General features: G+C 44.2%; 1 protein-coding gene across 1 annotated transcript in view; it reads left to right on the top strand.

Moving 5' to 3' along the window:
• The window catches only part of LOC135532880 (serine/threonine-protein kinase WNK1-like), a 32,285-nt gene extending 12,951 nt beyond the window's left edge, over window positions 1–19,334 (top strand). The window contains 7 exon segments of the mRNA XM_064960304.1: window positions 1,789–1,991; window positions 2,693–2,911; window positions 4,063–4,155; window positions 11,766–11,780; window positions 11,783–11,806; window positions 15,373–15,605; window positions 16,530–19,334. Coding sequence (XP_064816376.1) covers window positions 1,789–1,991; window positions 2,693–2,911; window positions 4,063–4,155; window positions 11,766–11,780; window positions 11,783–11,806; window positions 15,373–15,605; window positions 16,530–16,913 — 1,171 coding nt within the window. The 3' untranslated portion in view covers window positions 16,914–19,334.
• The last annotated feature ends 604 nt before the right edge of the window (window positions 19,335–19,938 follow it).

Raw genomic sequence — 19,938 nt, 5'->3', positions numbered from 1 at the left:
CTGTTTCTCTCTCTTCTCTTCTGCTTTAGTGGCATTACCCTGTTTCTCTCTCCTCTCTTCTGTTTTAGTGGGATTACCCTGTTTCTCTCTCCTCTCTTCTGCTTTAGTGGGTTTACCCTCTTTCTCTCTCCTCTCTTCTGCTTTAGTGGGATTACCCTGTTTCTCTCTCCTCTCTTCTGCTTTAGTGGGATTACCCTGTTTCTCTCTCCTCTCTTCTGCTTTAGTGGGTTTACCCTGTTTCTCTCTCTTCTCTTCTGCTTTAGTGGGATTACCCTGTTTCTCTCTCCTCTCTTCTGCTTTAGTGGTTTACCCTGTTTCTCTCTCCTCCCTTCTGCTTTAGTGGGATTACCCTGTTTCTCTCTCCTCTCTTCTGCTTTAGTGGGTTTGTTTCTCCCTGTTTCTCTCTCCTCCCTTCTGCTTTAGTGGGATTACCTGTTTCTCTCTCCTCCCTTCTGCTTTAGTGGCATTACCCTGTTTCTCTCTCTCTTCTGCTTTAGTGGGATTACCTGTTTCTCTTCTCTTCTGCTTTAGTGGGATTACCCTGTTTCTCTCTCCTCTCTTCTGCTTTAGTGGGATTACCCTGTTTCTCTCTCCTCTCTTCTGCTTTAGTGGGATTACCCTGTTTCTCTCTCCTCTCTTCTGCTTTAGTGGGTTTACCCTGTTTCTCTCTCTCTTCTGCTTTAGTGGGATTACCCTGTTTCTCTTCTCTCTTCTGCTCCCTTCTGCTTTAGTGGGATTACCCTGTTTCTCTCTCCTCTCTTCTGCTTTAGTGGGATTACCCTGTTTCTTTAGTGGGATTACCCTGTTTCTCTCTCCTTTCTGCTTTAGTGGGATTACCCTGTTTCTCTCTCCTCTCTTCTGCTTTAGTGGGATTACCCTGTTTCTCTCTCCTCTCTTCTGCTTTAGTGGGTTTACCCTGTTTCTCTCTCTCTTCTCTTCTGCTTTAGTGGCATTACCCTGTTTCTCTCTCCTCTCTTCTGCTTTAGTGGGTTTACCCTGTTTCTCTCTCTTCTCTTCTGCTTTAGTGGGATTACCCTGTTTCTCTCTCCTCCCTTCTGCTTTAGTGGGATTACCCTGTTTCTCTCTCTTCTCTTCTGCTTTAGTGGGATTACCCTGTTTCTCTCTCCTCCCTTCTGCTTTAGTGGGTTTACCCTGTTTCTCTCTCCTCCCTTCTGCTTTAGTAGGTTTACCCTGTTTCTCTCTCCTGGTCTTCTGCTTTAGTAGGTTTACCCTGTTTATCTCTATTCTGCTTTAGTGTGTTTACCCTGTTTCTCTCTCCTGGTCTTCTGCTTTAGTGGGTTTACCCTGTTTCTCTCTCCTCCCTTCTGCTTTAGTGGGTTTACCCTGTTTCTCTCTCCTCTCTTCTGCTTTAGTCGGTTTACCCTGTTTCTCTCTCCTGGTCTTCTGCTTTAGTGGGTTTACCCTGTTTCTCTCTCTTCTGCTTTAGTGGGTTTACCCTGTTTCTCTCTCCTGGTCTTCTGCTTTAGTGGGTTTACCCTGTTTCTCTCTCTTCTGCTTTAGTGGGTTTACCCTGTTTCTCTCTCCTAGTCTTCTGCTTTAGTGGGTTTACCCTGTTTCTCTCTCTCTCTTCTGCTCGACTGACATGTTTCTGTTTGCTGTTATATATCCCTTAAATATCCCTTCTTGAATTGTCACATTTAAGTGCTTATGTTTCCATTCCTAAAACCCCCAGATGTCTACCTTCACCTGACATGTTTCTGTGCTATTAGACTGATTGGATTTGGGGAAGATTTTTGGCTATTCAGCTCCCTCTCATCTCCTCTCCAGGCACATGAAGGAGATCCAGGCCCTGCACACCAAGCAGAAGGATGAGATTGACTCCCTGTTCGCCAGGCTGGGCAAGGTGCCTCCAGCCGTGGTGGTCCCTCCAGCTGTAGCCCTGGCCGGTCGCAGGAGACGACCCACCAAAAGCAAGAGCAGCAAGTCCAGCCGCTGCAGCTCCTCCCAGGGCAGCAAGAGCCCCTGCAACCAGGTACTACTAACCCCTGACCTCTGTCTGAACTGGTCCTATCAGCAAGAACCCCCTTGAAGCCCTTGACCTCAAGTGTGTTAGAGCCAGAGATGGAAAAGGAAGTGAGACTACCCACTCGCTGTTTGTTTCTGGTTCAATTGAAGTCAATTAACTGAGTAGACCAGACCCAGCTGCTATCGCACTGGTGTCAATGGGAGATATATATTTTCTTTCAATGGTAAACGGACGGAATAAGCGATCTTCATTTATACACCATCTTTGTTAGAGCCCACTATAGCCAGGTCCTGACCTCTAACCTGTGGTCCTCCTCAGTAGAGGGTATTGGCAGAGCCAGTGTGTTACAGTAGGGACTTTGTTACTGTACTGCACTCGCTTTCTCTTCTTCACAGGACTACTTGTGGCAAACCAGTCTTCTCTTCTCTCCTTCCTTCACTTTTAAACCATACAGTGAACTAGCTGTATTGTTTATGATGAAACCCAGCACTCTGCACCCTACCTACCTACCTACACTGTGGTTGTGGGACCTGCACCCTACCTACCTACCTACCTACCTACCTACCTACCTACCTACCTACACCTACACTATGTGTGAGAGTCACTGTGTGCGTGTCTGCACTTTTGGAGGCTGTTCCCCTGACCTGTCCTCCTCCCTCCCCTGTTCTCCTCCTCTGTGTGTATGGTGTCTGTGTGTGTCAACTTCAGGCAGCACTTTATCTGCACAGAGTGCCCCCTCAGTGTACCCACCCTACCAGGCTCTCCTCCTGGCCCCTGGGGGCCTCCCCGACCCCAACCTCCACCCTGCCTCGGGGAGCCGACCCCGGCCCCTCAAGCATCTCGGCCCCTCCAGTGAAAACCTGTGCTCTGCCTACACCAGCGAAGCTACGCTGTCCGTGCCCAGTCTCTGTGCCCCCACCCAAGGTAGGCCCCACACAGCGCCCTACAGCCTCCGTCCCATTCGTCCTTCCATCTGCCTCCAGTAGGCCTCATTTGCCTTGTCTGTTGAGGAAAAGTTCATCTTCCACCCCCTCTTCATACCACCACCCCCCCCTACCCATACCACCACCACCCCATACCCACCCCATACCATCACCCCATACCATCACCCCATACCACCACCCCCCCCCCCCCCCATCCCCACCCATACCACCACCCCCACCCATACCCCACCCCTCCCCCCACCCATACCATCACCCCATACCACCACCCCATACCATCACCCCATACCACCACCCCATACCATCACCCCATACCACCACCCCCCCCACCCATACCATCACCCCACCCATACCATCACCCCACCCATACCACCACCCCTCCCCATACCACCACCACCACCCCCCCCATACCACCACCACCCCATCCCCATGATTTGGGCACCACCTGTTGTCTCAAGCTAGCCTTTCTTCCACACACTCACCAAGCTCCACCCCACTGTCGGGATGGGGCCGCCATATTCCTCCCACGCTACCAGGGGGTGCTATTGCTCCCAGTGCAGCCTATCCCCTCCTCCATCTCTCTCCATTCTCTCCATCTCCCTCTCTGTTGCTCAGTGTACTTACTGTTCCATTCTTACTGTGTGTATGTGTACCTCCTCCCCCACCTCATCTTTCACCTATCCACCCCCTCCCATACCACCACCCCATATCTCATCCACCCCCCATCCTCCACCACCACCTCCCTTTCTATCTCTATCCACCACCCCATACCCTCACCCCTATCCATCCACCCCATACCATCACCCCATACCACCTCCCCATCCACCATCCTCTCTTCCATACCCCCTCCCACCCCATACCATCTCTATCCACCCCCTCCTCTCTCTCCTCCTTCCTCTCTCCCATACCATCTCACCCCCTCTCTCCCATCTACCACCCCCCTCCCTCTCCATACCACCACCCCTCCCCATACCTTCCTCTCCCCCCACCTATCTCTATCCACCCTCCTCTCTCTCTCCACTCTCCACTCTCTCCTCTCCCCCACCCTATCCACCTCTTTCTACCCCCCCCATCCTCCCCACCCCTCCCCTCCACCCCTCCCTCTTTCTCTCCCCCTCTCTTTTTGTACCACAGGCTGTGTTACGTTCAGCTGTGGGTCGGAGAGAGTGACCATCAAACCAGGTGGTGGCAGAAGGACCCGTTTTCTGACGCCCTGCTTGGCTCTTTGTGTGTAACCTTCCTCTTCCTTTGTCTTCTTTCTCCTTCACTTCCTACTTCCTGTCATGTGATTTATCTCTTGTCTTCCGATTGGGAGCCTTTTCTCCTTTCTGGCATTTTATCCTATTTTTTTAATTGGCCCCATTTATAGATAATTAGATCAATGACCACTGATGATGCATCATCACATAATTAATGGATACATGTATCCAATGGCATTCTGTACAGTCGTGGCCAAAAGTTTTGAGAATGACACATTAATTTTCACAGTCTGATGCCTCAGTTTGTATGATGACAATTTGCATATACTCCAGAATGTTATGAAGAGTGATCAGATGGATTTCAATTAATTGCAAAGTCCCTCTTTGCCATGCAAATGAACTGAATCCCCCAAAAACATTTCCACTGCATTTCAGCCCTGCCACAAAAGGACCAGCTGACATGTCAGGGATTCTCCCCTTAACACAGGTGTGAGTGTTGACCAGGGCTGGAGATCACTCTGTCATGCTGATTGAGTTTGAATAACAGACTGGAAGCTTCAAAAGGAGGGTGGTGGATTGGAATCATTGTTCTTCCTCCTTCAACCATGGTTACCTGCAAGGAAACACGTGCCGTCAGCATTGCTTTGCATAAAAAGGGCTTCACAGGCAAGGATATGGCTGCCAGTAAGATTGCACCTAAATCAACCATTTATTGGATTATAAAGAACTTGAAGGAGAGCGGTTCAATTGTTGTGAAGAAACCAAGGGAGTGGGCTAACTCACAATTTTGCCTAAGAACACAGCTTTGAATCAAGAATGGTACCAACACATCCTCCGAGAGCAACTTCTCCCAACCATCCAGGAACCGTTTGGTGACGAACAATGCCTTTTCCAGCATGATGGAGCACCTTGCCATAAGGCAAAAGTGATAACTGAGTGACTCTGGGAATAAAACATCGCTGTTTTGGGTCCATGGCCAGGAAACTCCCCAGACCTTAATCCCATTGAGAACTTGTGGTCAATCCTCAAGAGGCGGGTGGACAAAAAAACAACACAAATTCTGACAAACTCCAAGCATTGATTATGCAAGAATGGGCTGCCATCAGTCAGGATGTGGCCCAGAAGATAATTGACAGCATGCCAGGACGGATTGCAGAGGCCTTGAAAAAGAAGGGTCAACACTGCAAATATTGAGACTCTGCATCAACTTCATGTAATTGTCAATAAAAGCCTTGGACACTTATGAAATACTTGTAATTATATTTCAGTAACATCTGACAAAAAATATCTAAAGACACTGAAGCAGCAAACTTTGTGGAAGTTAATATTTGTGTCATTCTCAAAACGTTTGGCAACGACTGTACATTCCCTTCCTCGTGCATTAAAGTCATGTATCTCCTTTTTAACCACAGACAGACCGTGTGGAGGCAGAGCCCTAAACATCTGACCATGTTGATTATTATTATCACCTATAGCAACAGTAATGGCTCCGTAAAGCAGGTTGAGCTATAAGACCGGTACAGTCTAGAACGGAGCTCTCCGACTCTGTTCCTGAGTTTTCACCCCAATCCCAGTTGGAACTAACCTGGTGCATCTTCTCAACCATCTAATTGTTCGAATCAGATGGGATTATGGTTGGAGTGAAAACCTACAGGAGAGTAGTTCTCTAGGAACAGGGCTGGAGAGAACTGTTCTACAGTGTAGTAGATATCTATATATAATGCCAAGGTGAAATATTTGCTAAGGTCCTCCACACTGATCCATTTCCACTATGGCCCCATACTCTCCACTCAGGTCAACATCTAATCATAATATTATCATGTCTAATGTTTCTTCATCCATCGAATAATCACCCTGATTTAAACCGTACATGCTATACTTCTGAAGTTCTTGAATGATTGGAATGTTAATGTGGTCTCTACTACAGTACTACCCTTTAGCTATGGTCTGTACTACAGTACTACCCTTTAGCTATGGTCTATACTACAGTACTACCCTTGAGTAATAGTTATAGTCTGTACTACAGTACTACCCTTTAGTAGATAATCTGTACTACAACTACCCTTTATAGTTATGGTCTGTACTACAGTACTACCCTTTAGTAATAGTTATGGTCTGTACTACAATACTACCCTTTAGTAATAGTTATGGTCTGTACTACTACCCTTAATAGTAGTTATGGTCTGTACTACAGTACTACCCTTTGAGTCTGTACACATTTAGTTTTTATGGTCTGTACTACAGTACTACCCTTTAGTAGTAGTTATGGTCTGTACTACAGTACTACCCTTTAGTAATGTTATGAAGAGTAGTAGTTATGGTTTACTACTACCCTTTAGTTATATTATGGTCTGTACTACAGTACTACCCTTTTTAGTTATGGTCTGTTCTACAGTACTACCCTTTAGTTATGGTCTGTACTACTACCCTTTAAATAGTTAGGGTCATTACTACCCTTTAGTAATAGTTATGGTCTGTACTACTACCCTTTAGTTATGGTCTGTACTACAGTACTACCCTTTAGTAATAGTTATGGTCTGTACTACTACCCTTTAGTAGTAGTTATGGTCTGTACTACTACCCTTTAGTAATAGTTATGGTCTGTACTACAGTAATACCCTTTAGTACTAGTTATGGTCTTACTACAGTACTACCCTTTAGTAATAGTTATGGTCTGTACTACCCTTTAGTTATAGTTATGGTCTGTACTACAGTAATACCCTTTAGTAGTAGTTATGGTCTGTACTACAGTACTACCCTTTAGTAATAGTTATGGTCTGTTCTACAGTAATACCATTTAGTTATAGTTATGGTCTGTACTACAGTACTACCCTTTAGTAATAGTTATGGTCTGAACTACTATCCTTTAGTAATAGTGATGGTCTGTACTACTAATACCATTTAGTTATAGTTATGGTCTGTACTACAGTACTACCCTTTAGTAATAGTTATGGTCTGTACTACTACCCTTTAGTAATGTTATGGTCTGTACTACTACCCTTTAGTAATAGTTATGGTCTGCTAATACTACCCTTTAGTAATAGTTATGGTCTGTACTACAGTACTACCATTTAGTTATAGTTATGGTCTGTACTACAGTACTACCCTTTAGTAATAGTTATGGTCTGTACTACTACCCTTTAGTAGTAGTTATGGTCTGTACTACAGTAATACCCTTTAGTAGTAGTTATGGTCTGTACTACAGTACTACCCTTTAGTAGTAGTTATGGTCTGTACTACTACCCTTTAGTAATAGTTATGGTCTGTACTACAGTAATACCCTTTAGTAGTAGTTATGGTCTGTACTACTACCCTTTAGTTATAGTTATGGTCTGTACTACTACCCTTTAGTTATAGTTATGGTCTGTACTACTACCCTTTAGCAATAGTTATGGTCTGTACTACAGTACTACCCTTTAGTAATAGTTATGGTCTGTACTACAGTACTACCCTTTAGTAATAGTTATGGTCTGTACTACAGTACTACCCTTTAGTAATAGTTATGGTCTGTACTACTACCCTTTAGTAGTAGTTATGGTCTGTACTACAGTACTACCCTTTAGTAATAGTTATGGTCTGTACTACAGTACTACCCTTTAGTAATAGTTATGGTATGTACTACAGTACTACCCTTTAGTAATAGTTATGGTCTGTACTACAGTACTACCCTTTAGTAATAGTTATGGTCTGTACTACAGTACTACCCTTTAGTAATAGTTATGGTCTGTACTACAGTACTACCCTTTAGTAATAGTTATGGTCTGCACTACCCTTTAGTTATGGTCTGTACTACAATACTTTTAGTTATAGTTATGGTCTGTACTACAGTACTACCCTTTAGTTATAGTTATGGTATGTTCTACAGTACTACAGTTATGGTCTGTACAAAGTAATAGTTATGGTCTGTACTACCCTTTAGTAATAGTTATGGTCTGTACTACTACCCTTTAGTAATAGTTAGGGTCTGAACTACTACCCTTTAGTAATAGTTATGGTCTGTACTACTACCCTTTAGTTATAGTTATGGTCTGTACTACAGTACTACCCTTTAGTAGTAGTTATGTTCTGAACTACAGTACTACCCTTTAGTAATAGTTATGTCTGTATGTAGTAGTTATGGTCTGTACTACTACCCTTTAGTAGTAGTTATGGTCTGTACTACCCTTTAGTACTGTACTACTGACCATTTAGTTATTATTCTCACCTATACTACCCTTTAGTAGTAATGGTCTGTACTCCGTAATAGTTAGGTCTGTACTACTACCCTTTAGTAGTAGTTATGGTCTGTCTGTACTACTACCCTTTAGTAATAGTTATGGTGTTTATGGTCTGTACTACAGTACCCCTTTAGTAGTTATGGTCTGTACTATACCCTTTAGTTATAGTTATGGTCTGTACTACAGTACTACCCTTTAGTAATAGTTATGGTCTGAACTACAGTACTACCCTTTAGTTATTGTCTGAACTACTACCCTTTAGTTATAGTTATGGTCTGTACTACAGTACTACCCTTTAGTTATGGTCTGTACTACAGTACTACCCTTTAGTAGTAGTTATGGTCTGTACTACTACCCTTTAGTAATAGTTATGGTCTGTTCTACCCTTTAGTAATAGTTATGGTCTGTACTAATACTACCCTTTAGTTATAGTTATGGTCTGTACTACAGTACTACCCTTTAGTATAGTTATGGTCTGTTCTACAGTACTATCCATTTCCATGGTCTGTACTACTAGTTATAGTTATGGTCTCTACATACTACCCTTTAGTTATATGGTCTAATGTTTCTTCATGTACCATCAAAGTTATAGTTATGGTCTGAACTAAACTACTTAGTTATGGTCTGTACTTACCATTTAGTTATAGTTATGGTCTGTACTACAGTACTACCCTTTAGTAATAGTTATGGTCTGTACTACAGTACTACCCTTTAGTAATAGTTATGGTCTGCACTAATAGTTATGGTCTGTACTACAGTACTACCCTTTAGTATAGTTATGGTCTGTACTACAGTACTACCCTTTAGTTATAGTTATGGTACTACAGTACTACCCTTTAGTTATAGTACTACTACCCTTTAGTAATAGTTATGGTCTGTACTACCCTTTAGTTATAGTTATGGTCTGTACTACAGTACTACCTTTAGTATGGTCTAGTTACCCTTTAGTTATGGTCTGTACTACAGTAATAGTTATGGTCTACCCTTTAGTTATGGTCTGTACTACAGTACTACCCTTTAGTAATAGTTATGGTCTGTACTACTACTTTAGTAGTAGTTATGGTCTGTACTACAGTACTACTACCCCTTTAGTAATAGTTATGGTCTGTGCTACTACCCTTTAGTAATAGTTATGGTCTGTACCCCTTTAGTTATAGTTATGGTCTGTACTACAGTACTACCCTTTAGTAGTAGTTATGGTCTGTACTACAGTACTACCCTTTAGTAATAGTTATGGTCTGTACTGCAGTACTACCCTTTAGTATTAGTTATGGTCTGTACTACCCTTTAGTAATAGTTATGGTCTGTTCTACAGTACTACCATTTAGTAGTAGTTATGGTCTGAACTACTACCCTTTAGTAATAGTTATGGTCTGTTCTACAGTACTACCATTTAGTAATAGTTATGGTCTGAACTACTACTGTACCTTTAGTAATAGTTATGGTCTGTACTACCCTTTAGTAATAGTTATGGTCTGAACTACTACCCTTTAGTAGTAGTTATGGTCTGAACTACTACCCTTTAGTACTATGGTCCTTTAGTTATAGTTATGGTCTGAACTACTACCCTTTAGTAGTAGTTATGGTCTGTACTACAGTACTACCCTTTAGTAGTAGTTATGGTCTGTACTACAGTACTACCCTTTAGTAGTAGTTATGGTCTGTACTACAGTACTACCCTTTAGTAGTAGTTATGGTCTGTACTACAGTACTACCCTTTAGTAGTAGTTATGGTCTGTACTACTACCCTTTAGTAGTAGTTATGGTCTGTACTACAGTACTACCCTTTAGTAATAGTTATGGTCTGTACTACAGTACTACCCTTTAGTAGTAGTTATGGTCTGTACTACAGTACTACCCTTTAGTTATAGTTATGGTCTGTACTACAGTACTACCCTTTAGTTATAGTTATGGTCTGTACTACAGTACTACCCTTTAGTAGTAGTTATGGTCTGAACTACAGTACTACCTTTTAGTAGTCTGTTATGGTCTGTCTGAACTACTACCCTTTAGTAGTAGTTATGGTCTGTACTACTACCCTTTAGTTATAGTTATGGTCTGAACTACTACCCTTTAGTTGTTATGGTCTGAACTACTACCCTTTAGTAGTAGTTATGGTCTGTTACCCTTTAGGTTATGGTACTACTACCCTTTAGTAGTAGTTATGGTCTGTACTACTACCCTTTAGTAGTAGTTATGGTCTGTACTACTACCCTTTAGTAGTAGTTATGGTCTGTACTACTACCCTTTAGTAGTAGTTGTGGTCTGTACTACTACCCTTTAGTAGTAGTTATGGTCTGTACTACTACCCTTTAGTAGTCGTTATGGTCTGTACTACTACCCTTTAGTAGTAGTTGTGGTCTGTACTACTACCCTTTAGTAGTCGTTATGGTCTGTACTACTACCCTTTAGTAGTAGTTGTGGTCTGTACTACTACCCTTTAGTAGTCGTTGTGGTCTGTACTACTACCCTTTAGTAGTCGTTGTGGTCTGAACTACTACCCTTTAGTAGTAGTTGTGGTCTATACTACTACCCTTTAGTAGTCGTTATGGTCTGTACTACTACCCTTTAGTAGTCGTTATGGTCTGTACTACACTTCTCCCTACTGCAGCCGGCAGGCGGTCTCTTCTTCTGTCTTGTGTTCGCACCATTGATAGTGTTAATGCGGAGAACCTTAGCAAACTTCATCCAGAAACCCCACCTTTCTCCAACTTACCATGTGCTGTTCTCAGCCTCATCACATCTCATCCTCTCACCATTGGGCTAACTGATAGGAGAGAACCCACCCAGCCAACCAGATCCATGTCTTCCATTGCAAAGCAGACGAAAAGGAAAGACGAGCAATTGTTTATTACCTGTTGAGTTGATGTAACTTATTCTGACTGGGTTTGACTCAATGAAAGGAGTTTGCACGTTCATTAATGGATGTTAATTAAGTTTGTATGAATGCCTTAATGATCCCTCTGCAGCTTAAATTCCTGCCAACCTCTGCTCTCCACCCTACACTCCTATTCCCTGCACCCTACACCCAACACCCCTCCACTCTTATTCCCTGCACCCTAAACCCTACAACTACACCCCTATCCCAACCACCCTACACTCCTATTCCCTGCACCCTAAACCCTACAACTCTATACTACTATTCCCTGCACCCTAAACCCTACAACTACACCCCTATACTACTATTCCCTGCACCCTAAACCCTACAACTACACCCCTCCACTCCTGTCTTTTTACCCAAGGGGAATGAGCTGTAGAGAGGATCTGGATTTACCTCAGGAGGAGTGCCTGTTTTAGCTTGAATTGAAAACATGCTGTAGTCTGTTGTAGAAGGGTGAATGTTTAACACACACTTTCTCCTCCAATCCTCACGCTCTCTCGGTCCGTCCTGCGCTTCACATTCTCTCCGTCCACTCTTCAGGGAAGATGGTGAAAAAGTCTGCCCCTGCAACCAACTCTGTAGTAATTATCTATTTTATGACCTTTGCCCCCACCCCCTACTGCCTCCTCCACCACCCTCACTCTCTGCACCCCCCTGTTCGGGTTGCAAAGTTGAAGCATCTTTCCCAGAAATCCCATTTGGAGGATTCCCTCCCTGCTTATTCTCTTTCTGGGAATTTTGGATAAGTTGCTGTAATTTTGCAATCCTACCCCCTGTTGCTCTCTGCTTTGAGTGTCTGTGCACTTACTGCCCTGTGGATGTCAGCTGTGGCTTTAGTCGTGTGTCGGTGTCAACAAGGCTCTCCTCTCACAGGGTGACTTGAGCATTTCTCTGTTGTGACGATGACCCCATTCAAATGATCTATCGCAGGGGTTCTCAAAGTGGGTTCCGTGGCCAGATATATAACAATGTCTTCTAAATGTAATTTTAATTTACATGAAAATACTAACAGATTTTTTTATAAATTGACCAAGGGATCCATGGAATAAGTTTTGAGGGTGTAATACGATACAATGTCATATTAAACATTTTCCATGTCTGTTCTTAACCCTGGGCAACATGGGCCGGCGGAGGCTCACAGGGATATTGGTATCCACAGTACTCAACCAATTATACAGTTTTCAAGTCAATACATCTTGTATTCCTCAAAAATGTTTGGGGAACATAAATAAATAACTGAGCAAGAGGACAAGTACATTAGAGTGTCTAGTTTGAGAAACAGAAGCCTCACAAGTCCTCAACTGGCAGCTTCATTAAATAGTACCCGCAAAACATCTGTCTCAACGTCAACAGTGAAGAGGTGACTCCGGGATGCTGGCCTTCCAGGCAGAGTTGCAAAGAAAAAGCCATATCTCAGACTGGCCAATAAATATAAAAGATTAAGATGGGCAAAAGAATAGACACTGGACAGAGGAACTCTGCCTAGAAGGCCAGCATCTCGGAGTCGCCTCTTCACTGTTGAGATTGGTGTAGTATTCAAACTAGACACTCTACTGTACTTAACCTCTTGCTCAGTTGTGCATCGGGGCCTCCCACTCCTCTTTCTATTCTGGTTAGAGTCAGTTTGCGCTGTTCTGTGAAGGGAGTAGTACACAGCGTTTTATGAGATCTAACGTTTCTTGGCAATTTCTCGCACGGAATAGCCTTCATTTCTCAGAACAAGAATAGACTGATGAGTTTGAGAAGAAAGTTCTTTGTTTCTGGCCATTTTGAGCCTGTAATCGAACTGACAAATGCTGAGGCTCCAGATACTCAACTAGTCTAAAGAAGGCCAGTTTTATTGCTTCTTTAATCAGAACAACAGTTTTCAGCTGTGCTAACATAATTGCAAAATTGTTTTCTAATGATCAATTAGCCTTTTAAAATGATAAACTTGGATTAGCAAACACAACGTGCAATTGGAACACAGGAGTGATGGTTGCTGATAATGGGCCTCTGTAAGCCTATGTAGATATTCCATTAAAAAATTTGCCGTTTCCATCTACAATAGTAATTTACAACAATGTCTACACTGTATTTCTGATCAATTTGATGTTATTTTAATGGACAAAATTGCCTTTCTAAAACAAGGACATTTCTAAGTGACCTCAAACTTTTGAACAGTGGTGTATGTATATAAACTAAATCATCCCTTTTACTCACCAATTTCGTGGTTTCCATTTGGTAGTTCCAGTCTTGTCTCATCGCTGCCAGTCCCGTACGGACTCGGGAGAGGCGAAGGTCGAGAGCCATGCGTCCTCCAAAACACAACCCAACCAAGCCGCACTGCTTCTTAACACAATGCCCGCTTAACCCGAAAGCCAGCCGCACGAAACACCGTACACCTGTCGACCGTGTCAGTGTGCATGTGCCCGGTACGCCACAGGAGTCGCTAGAGCGCGATGGGACAAGAACATCCCGGCCGGCCAAACCCTCCCCTAACTAGGACGATGCTGGACCCCATGGGTCTCCCGGTCGCGGCCAGCTGTGACAGAGCCTGGACTCAAACCAGGATCTCTAATGGCACTGATGCAGTGCCTTAGACCACAGCGCCACTCGGGAAGCCTTAAAATTATAGTTTTAACAATGTTTTGAGGCTATAAAGTGTTTGTTCCTTTTGTTTACAAACATTGGAGTAAAACAAGGTTATATTGAGTTCTGATTGGATACGACAATTGAACTAAGCACATGAGGCATTTATAAGTTAGATTCTTCAAGAATAATTGGATACATATCAAGAATGTACAAGTCAGAAAATGTATGAAGCAGGTGCTGATTGGCCCTTTAAACGTAAGGTATTTTCGTTATTGGCCAACCCAAAAAATATTTAATCAGAGTCGTTGCAATGTGAATGGGAGTCATCCAGACCACAAAATGCTGAAGTCATGTTGTGATTCAGCTGCTCCCCCTTCCTTCCCCTTGTCTCTTCTAGTTTCAGAGCATGGCTTGTCCTGTGGACTCCATTACCCAGAGTTCCACTGGTGCTGCAGTCATGACTCAGTGTATCGCTGCTTTACGTCATGGCTTGTCCTGTGGACTCCATTACCCAGAGTTCCACTGGTGCTGCAGTCATGACTCAGTGTATCGCTGCTTTACGTCATGGCTTTTCCTCTAATGTTCAATTTTTCCTTTTTTTATACATTTAAAAAAAAAACTTGACTCAATAGCTTGTCAGAAATACCAAAGGTCTTCTGATTGAACTTAGTTTATCTATTGAACAACAATTACATTCTAGGAGTTTGTTTTTCTATCATAGCTTCATTTATTGTTTGCAAGGGAAATGCATCAGGTCCTTGAGTTCCTATTGCAGCCAGCTACTGCATGGCGACTGCATGTATGTGATTATTGTTGAGACATTGCAGTAGGCGACTGTGAAAAGGAGCTGATGTATTTTCCCAGGCTCACTCTCACCTCTGGTGTATTTTGGGTTCTGGCTCTGCTTCCAGGAAGAGAGGCACTAAACAGCTAACCTTTTTAAAGCCTGTTTGTAGCTCAATACATCTGTTCTCATGTAATGTTTGCTGTAATATAATGCCTGTTAGTGTTTAGGAAGGCTGCTGATACAGAATGACTGTAGACAACATTAGATAACATTTTGCTTTGAAATACAATTTATTACGTTTCCAAACGTAAACCACCATGATCTTAGGTCTTGGCCCAAATTAAATCCCCAACATGGATCTTGTGAGAGATGGGTCATTTTAGCTGTATGTCTAAGCTAGTCATTGTTGATATATTGAACATTTTATCTGCAGACAGTGAATGTGTTTTTAAAATGGAGAATGTTCTGGTTCATTCAGGGTGATGGACGAGACTCGTGTTACAGCTCCCTCTGCTGTTCATACGCAGAACACATTTGTCAGATTAGAGTAGATATTTTCATCCTGCTAAATGTTGGCCCAGTTCATCAGGATGGAGGAAATACATGCCTCAGAGTTGATCATAATTTCATAGGATCTTGTCCTGTTACATTGACATAGCTAGAGTATGTCATTAACCAACGCAAACACACTGACACCCACACAACTACCTACTCTACATATCCCATAACCCTCCTCTCTGTCTCTCTCTCCCTCTCTCTCTCTCTCTGTCTCTCCCGTCTCTCCAGGGACCAGCAGCACCAACACAGTGAGTGGTCCAGGAGGCCAGGGTCCAGGAGACCAGGGTTCAGGGGGTCAGAACCAGGGCCAGCCTTCTCCCAACCCCCCTCAACAGGGCCGGAAGGGCACGTTCACCGACGACCTGCACAAGCTGGTTGACAACTGGGCCCGCGACGCCATCAGTCTGTCCCAGGGCAAGAGTCGCTCCAAACAGCAACCCTCACAGGGACACAGCTACCAGGTGAGTGAAGACAGACTCATTCTATTATAGAAACAAAACATTCTCAAAAGGCCTTATTCAGCAAAATAATGGGATGCTCAAGCCTTACCAATATAGTCCATGTTTGATTGTGTTGCTTATTTGAAATATAGATTACTGGAAGTGAATGTTATGGGGACGGGAATGTTATGGGAATGTTATGGGGAAGGGAATGCTATGGGAATGTTATGGGGATGGGAATGTTATGGGGATGGGAATGCTATGGGAATGTTATGGGGATGGGAATGTTATGGGGATGTTATGGGGATGGGAATGTTATGGGGAAGGGAATGTTATGGGGATGGGAATGTTATGGGGAAGGGAATGTTATGGGAATGTTATGGGGATGGGATTGTTATGGGGAAGGGAATGCTATGGGAATGTTATGGGGAAGGGAATGTTATGGGGACGGGAATGTTATGGGGACGGGAATGTTATGGGAATGTTATGGGGACGGGAATGTTATGGGAATGTTATGGGGACGGGAATGTTATGGGGACGGGAATGTTATGGGGACGGGAATGTTATGGGGACGGGAATGTTATGGGAATGTTATGGGGACGGGAAAGTTATGGGGACGGGAATGTTATGGGGACGGGAATGTTATGGGGACGGGAATGCTATGGGAATGTTATGGGGACGGGAATGTTATGGGGACGGGAATGCTATGGGAATGTTATGGGGACGGGAATGTTATGGGGACGGGAATGCTATGGGAATTTTATGGGGACGGGAATGTTATGGTGTTTGTAAGCTGGAGCATGAGTTGTTGATATGGGTCCGGGTCCAACCTCCAAGTAGCATATCTGAGATTGCTCTGGCTATGTAATGTAAGTGCTATGCTAGTATGGATATTGGAGAGCAGCCATGCAGTATCTCACCCTGGTGTCTCTTCTCCCTCTCCAGGCGACCCCGTCCACCAACAAGGGCCGTAAGTTCTCCGCCCCGAGTCAGCTGTGCCCCAGCAACGCCTCTTCCACCCCCGCTACCTCTCTGGGAGGCCGCAAGGGCTCCTTGTGTCCCCCTCCCCAGTACGGCGGGGTCGGGGCATGCTACCCCTCCTCCACTGCACCTTACAGCAGCGCCCAGTGGGTGGGATCCACGGGGTCCACAGGGCCGGGACAGGGTCAGGCCGGTATGTTAGCCTCCTCTCAGCCCCTGGTTGCCTCCTCCTCGCAGTACCCCTCCTCTGCCACAGGGGGGCAGGGCTCCCTGCAGGGCTTCCATCACATCAGCACTTTGCAGAAATCCGTCAGCAACCCTGGAGGCCCCAACCTGAGGACCACGTAGTGGCCATGTGGGGATGTTAGCCATGCCGGGCTGAGAGACTGACAGACTGAGGGAGAGAGACATGAGGAGAGAAGGGTGTCTGTGTTACAAGGGGGAGAGGGGTGTCTGTGTTACAAGCGACATCATGGTTGGTGGGACTGTATTGAATGTGAATGAGCTGGCTGTGAAGAAGAGGAGGAGCAGGAGAGAGAAGAGTCAGCTGCTGTGTGTAATGGTGCACCACTCTGCCCTCTTCTGTCTCCCTGAAGGATAACAGGAGAGGGACACACTTCCCCTCTCTCCCCCCACCCCGAGGTCAACTGTGGGCCTTGGGGGTCGAAGAAAGACGCAAAACGCGACAAGGAATATCAATGGACACGAGTGCAATGTTATGTGGCCAAAGAGGGTTAATGTGACAATTACTATTGTAAAATGTGTGTGTGTGTGTGGTGATGGGCTTTGTTCCTTCACTGTGACTGGCTTTTACATGTACTCTGTAGTAGAGACCAGATCCTTGTACTGATCTCAGAGAGGAGGGATGGAGGATAGTAACAGACCGGGGGGGAGGTGGGCTATTGTTGGGGAGCTGCAGTACATAGCTAACCCCCTTTCTCCTCTCACCTATCTGAACCCCCCCCCCCTGCCTGTTCAGCTCCTCCTGTTGGTAACTGACCTCCAGAACAGAGCTTAAAGTGACCGTACAGTACTATACAGCTCCTCCTGTTGGTAACTGACCTCCAGAACAGAGCTTTAAGTGACTGTACAGTACTATACAGCTCCTCCTGTTGGTAACTGACCTCCAGAACAGAGCTTTAAGTGACTGTACAGTACTATACAGCTCCTCCTGTTGGTAACTGACCTCCAGAACAGAGCTTTAAGTGACTGTACAGTACTATACAGCTCCTCCTGTTGGTAACTGACCTCCAGAACAGAGCTTTAAGTGACTGTACAGTACTATACAGCTCCTCCTGTTGGTAACTGACCTCCAGAACAGAGCTTTAAGTGACTGTACAGTACTATACAGCTCCTCCTGTTGGTAACTGACCTCCAGAACAGAGCTTTAAGTGACCGTACAGTACTATACAGCTCCAGTAGAAGTCCATTATGGTAGAGTTGTGTAGCATGTTGAGGAGATGTGAGGAAGGTTATGGGGTCAAGGAATGAGCTTGTGAGGCCGAGGTGTGGGACTGGTGCCATGTATGTAGCTGGTCAGGCAGTGTTGACATCCGGAACCACATGTACTGCTATTCCTATATATCATTTAGGATGTTCATTGGTGTGTGTAAGTGGAGAGTCAGTAGAAAAGGCCTGGGGGTTCATACCCTACTCTACCCCTCCTGTTGCCATGGGATGCAATAAGAACACAGTAATAGAAACCTCCTCCTAAATATGATAAGAACACATAAAGTGACCTTCGTTAGGAAAACAGAACCATCCATGACCAGATTCAGAATGTCTTTTTTTTATGATTTTTTAAGAGTTTGGGATTATGATAATTCCATGTTTATTAGTGTTTTAATTTTTTTCCTCTGTCCCCATTGAACTGAGGAGACTCTTCTGTAGCATGATGAAAGGGTTAACGCTAGGGTTGACCCTCCTATCCAGGAACTCTCTCCCAGTATAGGGCCTTTAAAGAAACTACAACTCCCAGTATAGGGCCTTTAAATAAACTACAACTCCCCTCTCCATGCTAACCATCTCTTTACATGATTGGAGGGGAGTACTGTGTGTGAGACCCATCTATCCCAGTCTTCAGGCTTAAAGTTACTCCATTTTAAAATGTGCTGAGGCTGATGAGATCCCCATCCTGAAGCATAAAGTCTGTACAAGCTGGCTGGTCGTTTCCATGGTTCTCATCTACATATCCCTAATGAGAGAGGCCCCCTGAACTAACACAGACAGGACGGAAGTGGATTCTCTCAGACAGGAGTTGTTGACTGAAGTGGATTCTCTCAGACAGGAGTTGTTGACTGAAGTAGATTCTCTCAGACAGGAGTTGTTGACTGAAGTGGATTCTCTCAGACAGGAGTTGTTGACTGAAGTGGATTCTCTCAGACAGGAGTTGTTGACGGAAGTGGATTCTCTCAGACAGGAGTTGTTGACTGAAGTAGATTCTCTCAGACAGGAGTTGTTGACTGAAGTAGATTCTCTCAGACAGGACTTGTTGACTGAAGTAGATTCTCTCAGACAGGAGTTGTTGACTGAAGTAGATTCTCTCAGACAGGAGTTGTTGACTGAAGTAGATTCTCTCAGACAGGAGTTGTTGACTGAAGTGGATTCTCTCAGACAGGAGTTGTTGACTGAAGTAGATTCTCTCAGACAGGAGTTGTTGACTGAAGTAGATTCTCTCAGACAGGAGTTGTTGACTGAAGTGGATTCTCTCAGACAGGAGTTGTTGACTGAAGTAGATTCTCTCAGACAGGAGTTGTTGACTGAAGTAGATTCTCTTGTTGACAGACTCTCAGACAGGAGTTGTTGACTGAAGTAGATTCTCTCAGACAGGAGTTGTTGACTGAAGTAGATTCTCTCAGACAGGAGTTGTTGACTGAAGTAGATTCTCTCAGACAGGAGTTGTTGACTGAAGTAGATTCTCTCAGACAGGAGTTGTTGACTGAAGTAGATTCTCTCAGACAGGAGTTGTTGACTGAAGTAGATTCTCTCAGACAGGAGTTGTTGACTGAAGTAGATTCTCTCAGACAGGAGTTGTTGACTGAAGTAGATTCTCTCAGACAGGAGTTGTTGACTGAAGTAGATTCTCTCAGACAGGAGTTGTTGACTGAAGTAGATTCTCTCAGACAGGAGTTGTTGACTGAAGTAGATTCTCTCAGACAGGAGTTGTTGACTGAAGTAGATTCTCTCAGACAGGAGTTGTTGACTGAAGTAGATTCTCTCAGACAGGAGTTGTTGACTGAAGTGGATTCTCTCAGACAGGAGTTGTTGACTGAAGTAGATTCTCTCAGACAGGACTTGTTGACTGAAGTAGATTCTCTCAGACAGGAGTTGTTGACTGAAGTAGATTCTCTCAGACAGGAGTTGTTGACTGAAG

The sequence above is a fragment of the Oncorhynchus masou genome, unplaced genomic scaffold (assembly GCF_036934945.1).
Source record: "Oncorhynchus masou masou isolate Uvic2021 unplaced genomic scaffold, UVic_Omas_1.1 unplaced_scaffold_2083, whole genome shotgun sequence".
NCBI lineage: Eukaryota > Metazoa > Chordata > Actinopteri > Salmoniformes > Salmonidae > Oncorhynchus > Oncorhynchus masou.
Note: the sequence above shows the minus strand (reverse complement) of the source record. Positions and strands in the feature narration are given on the sequence as shown.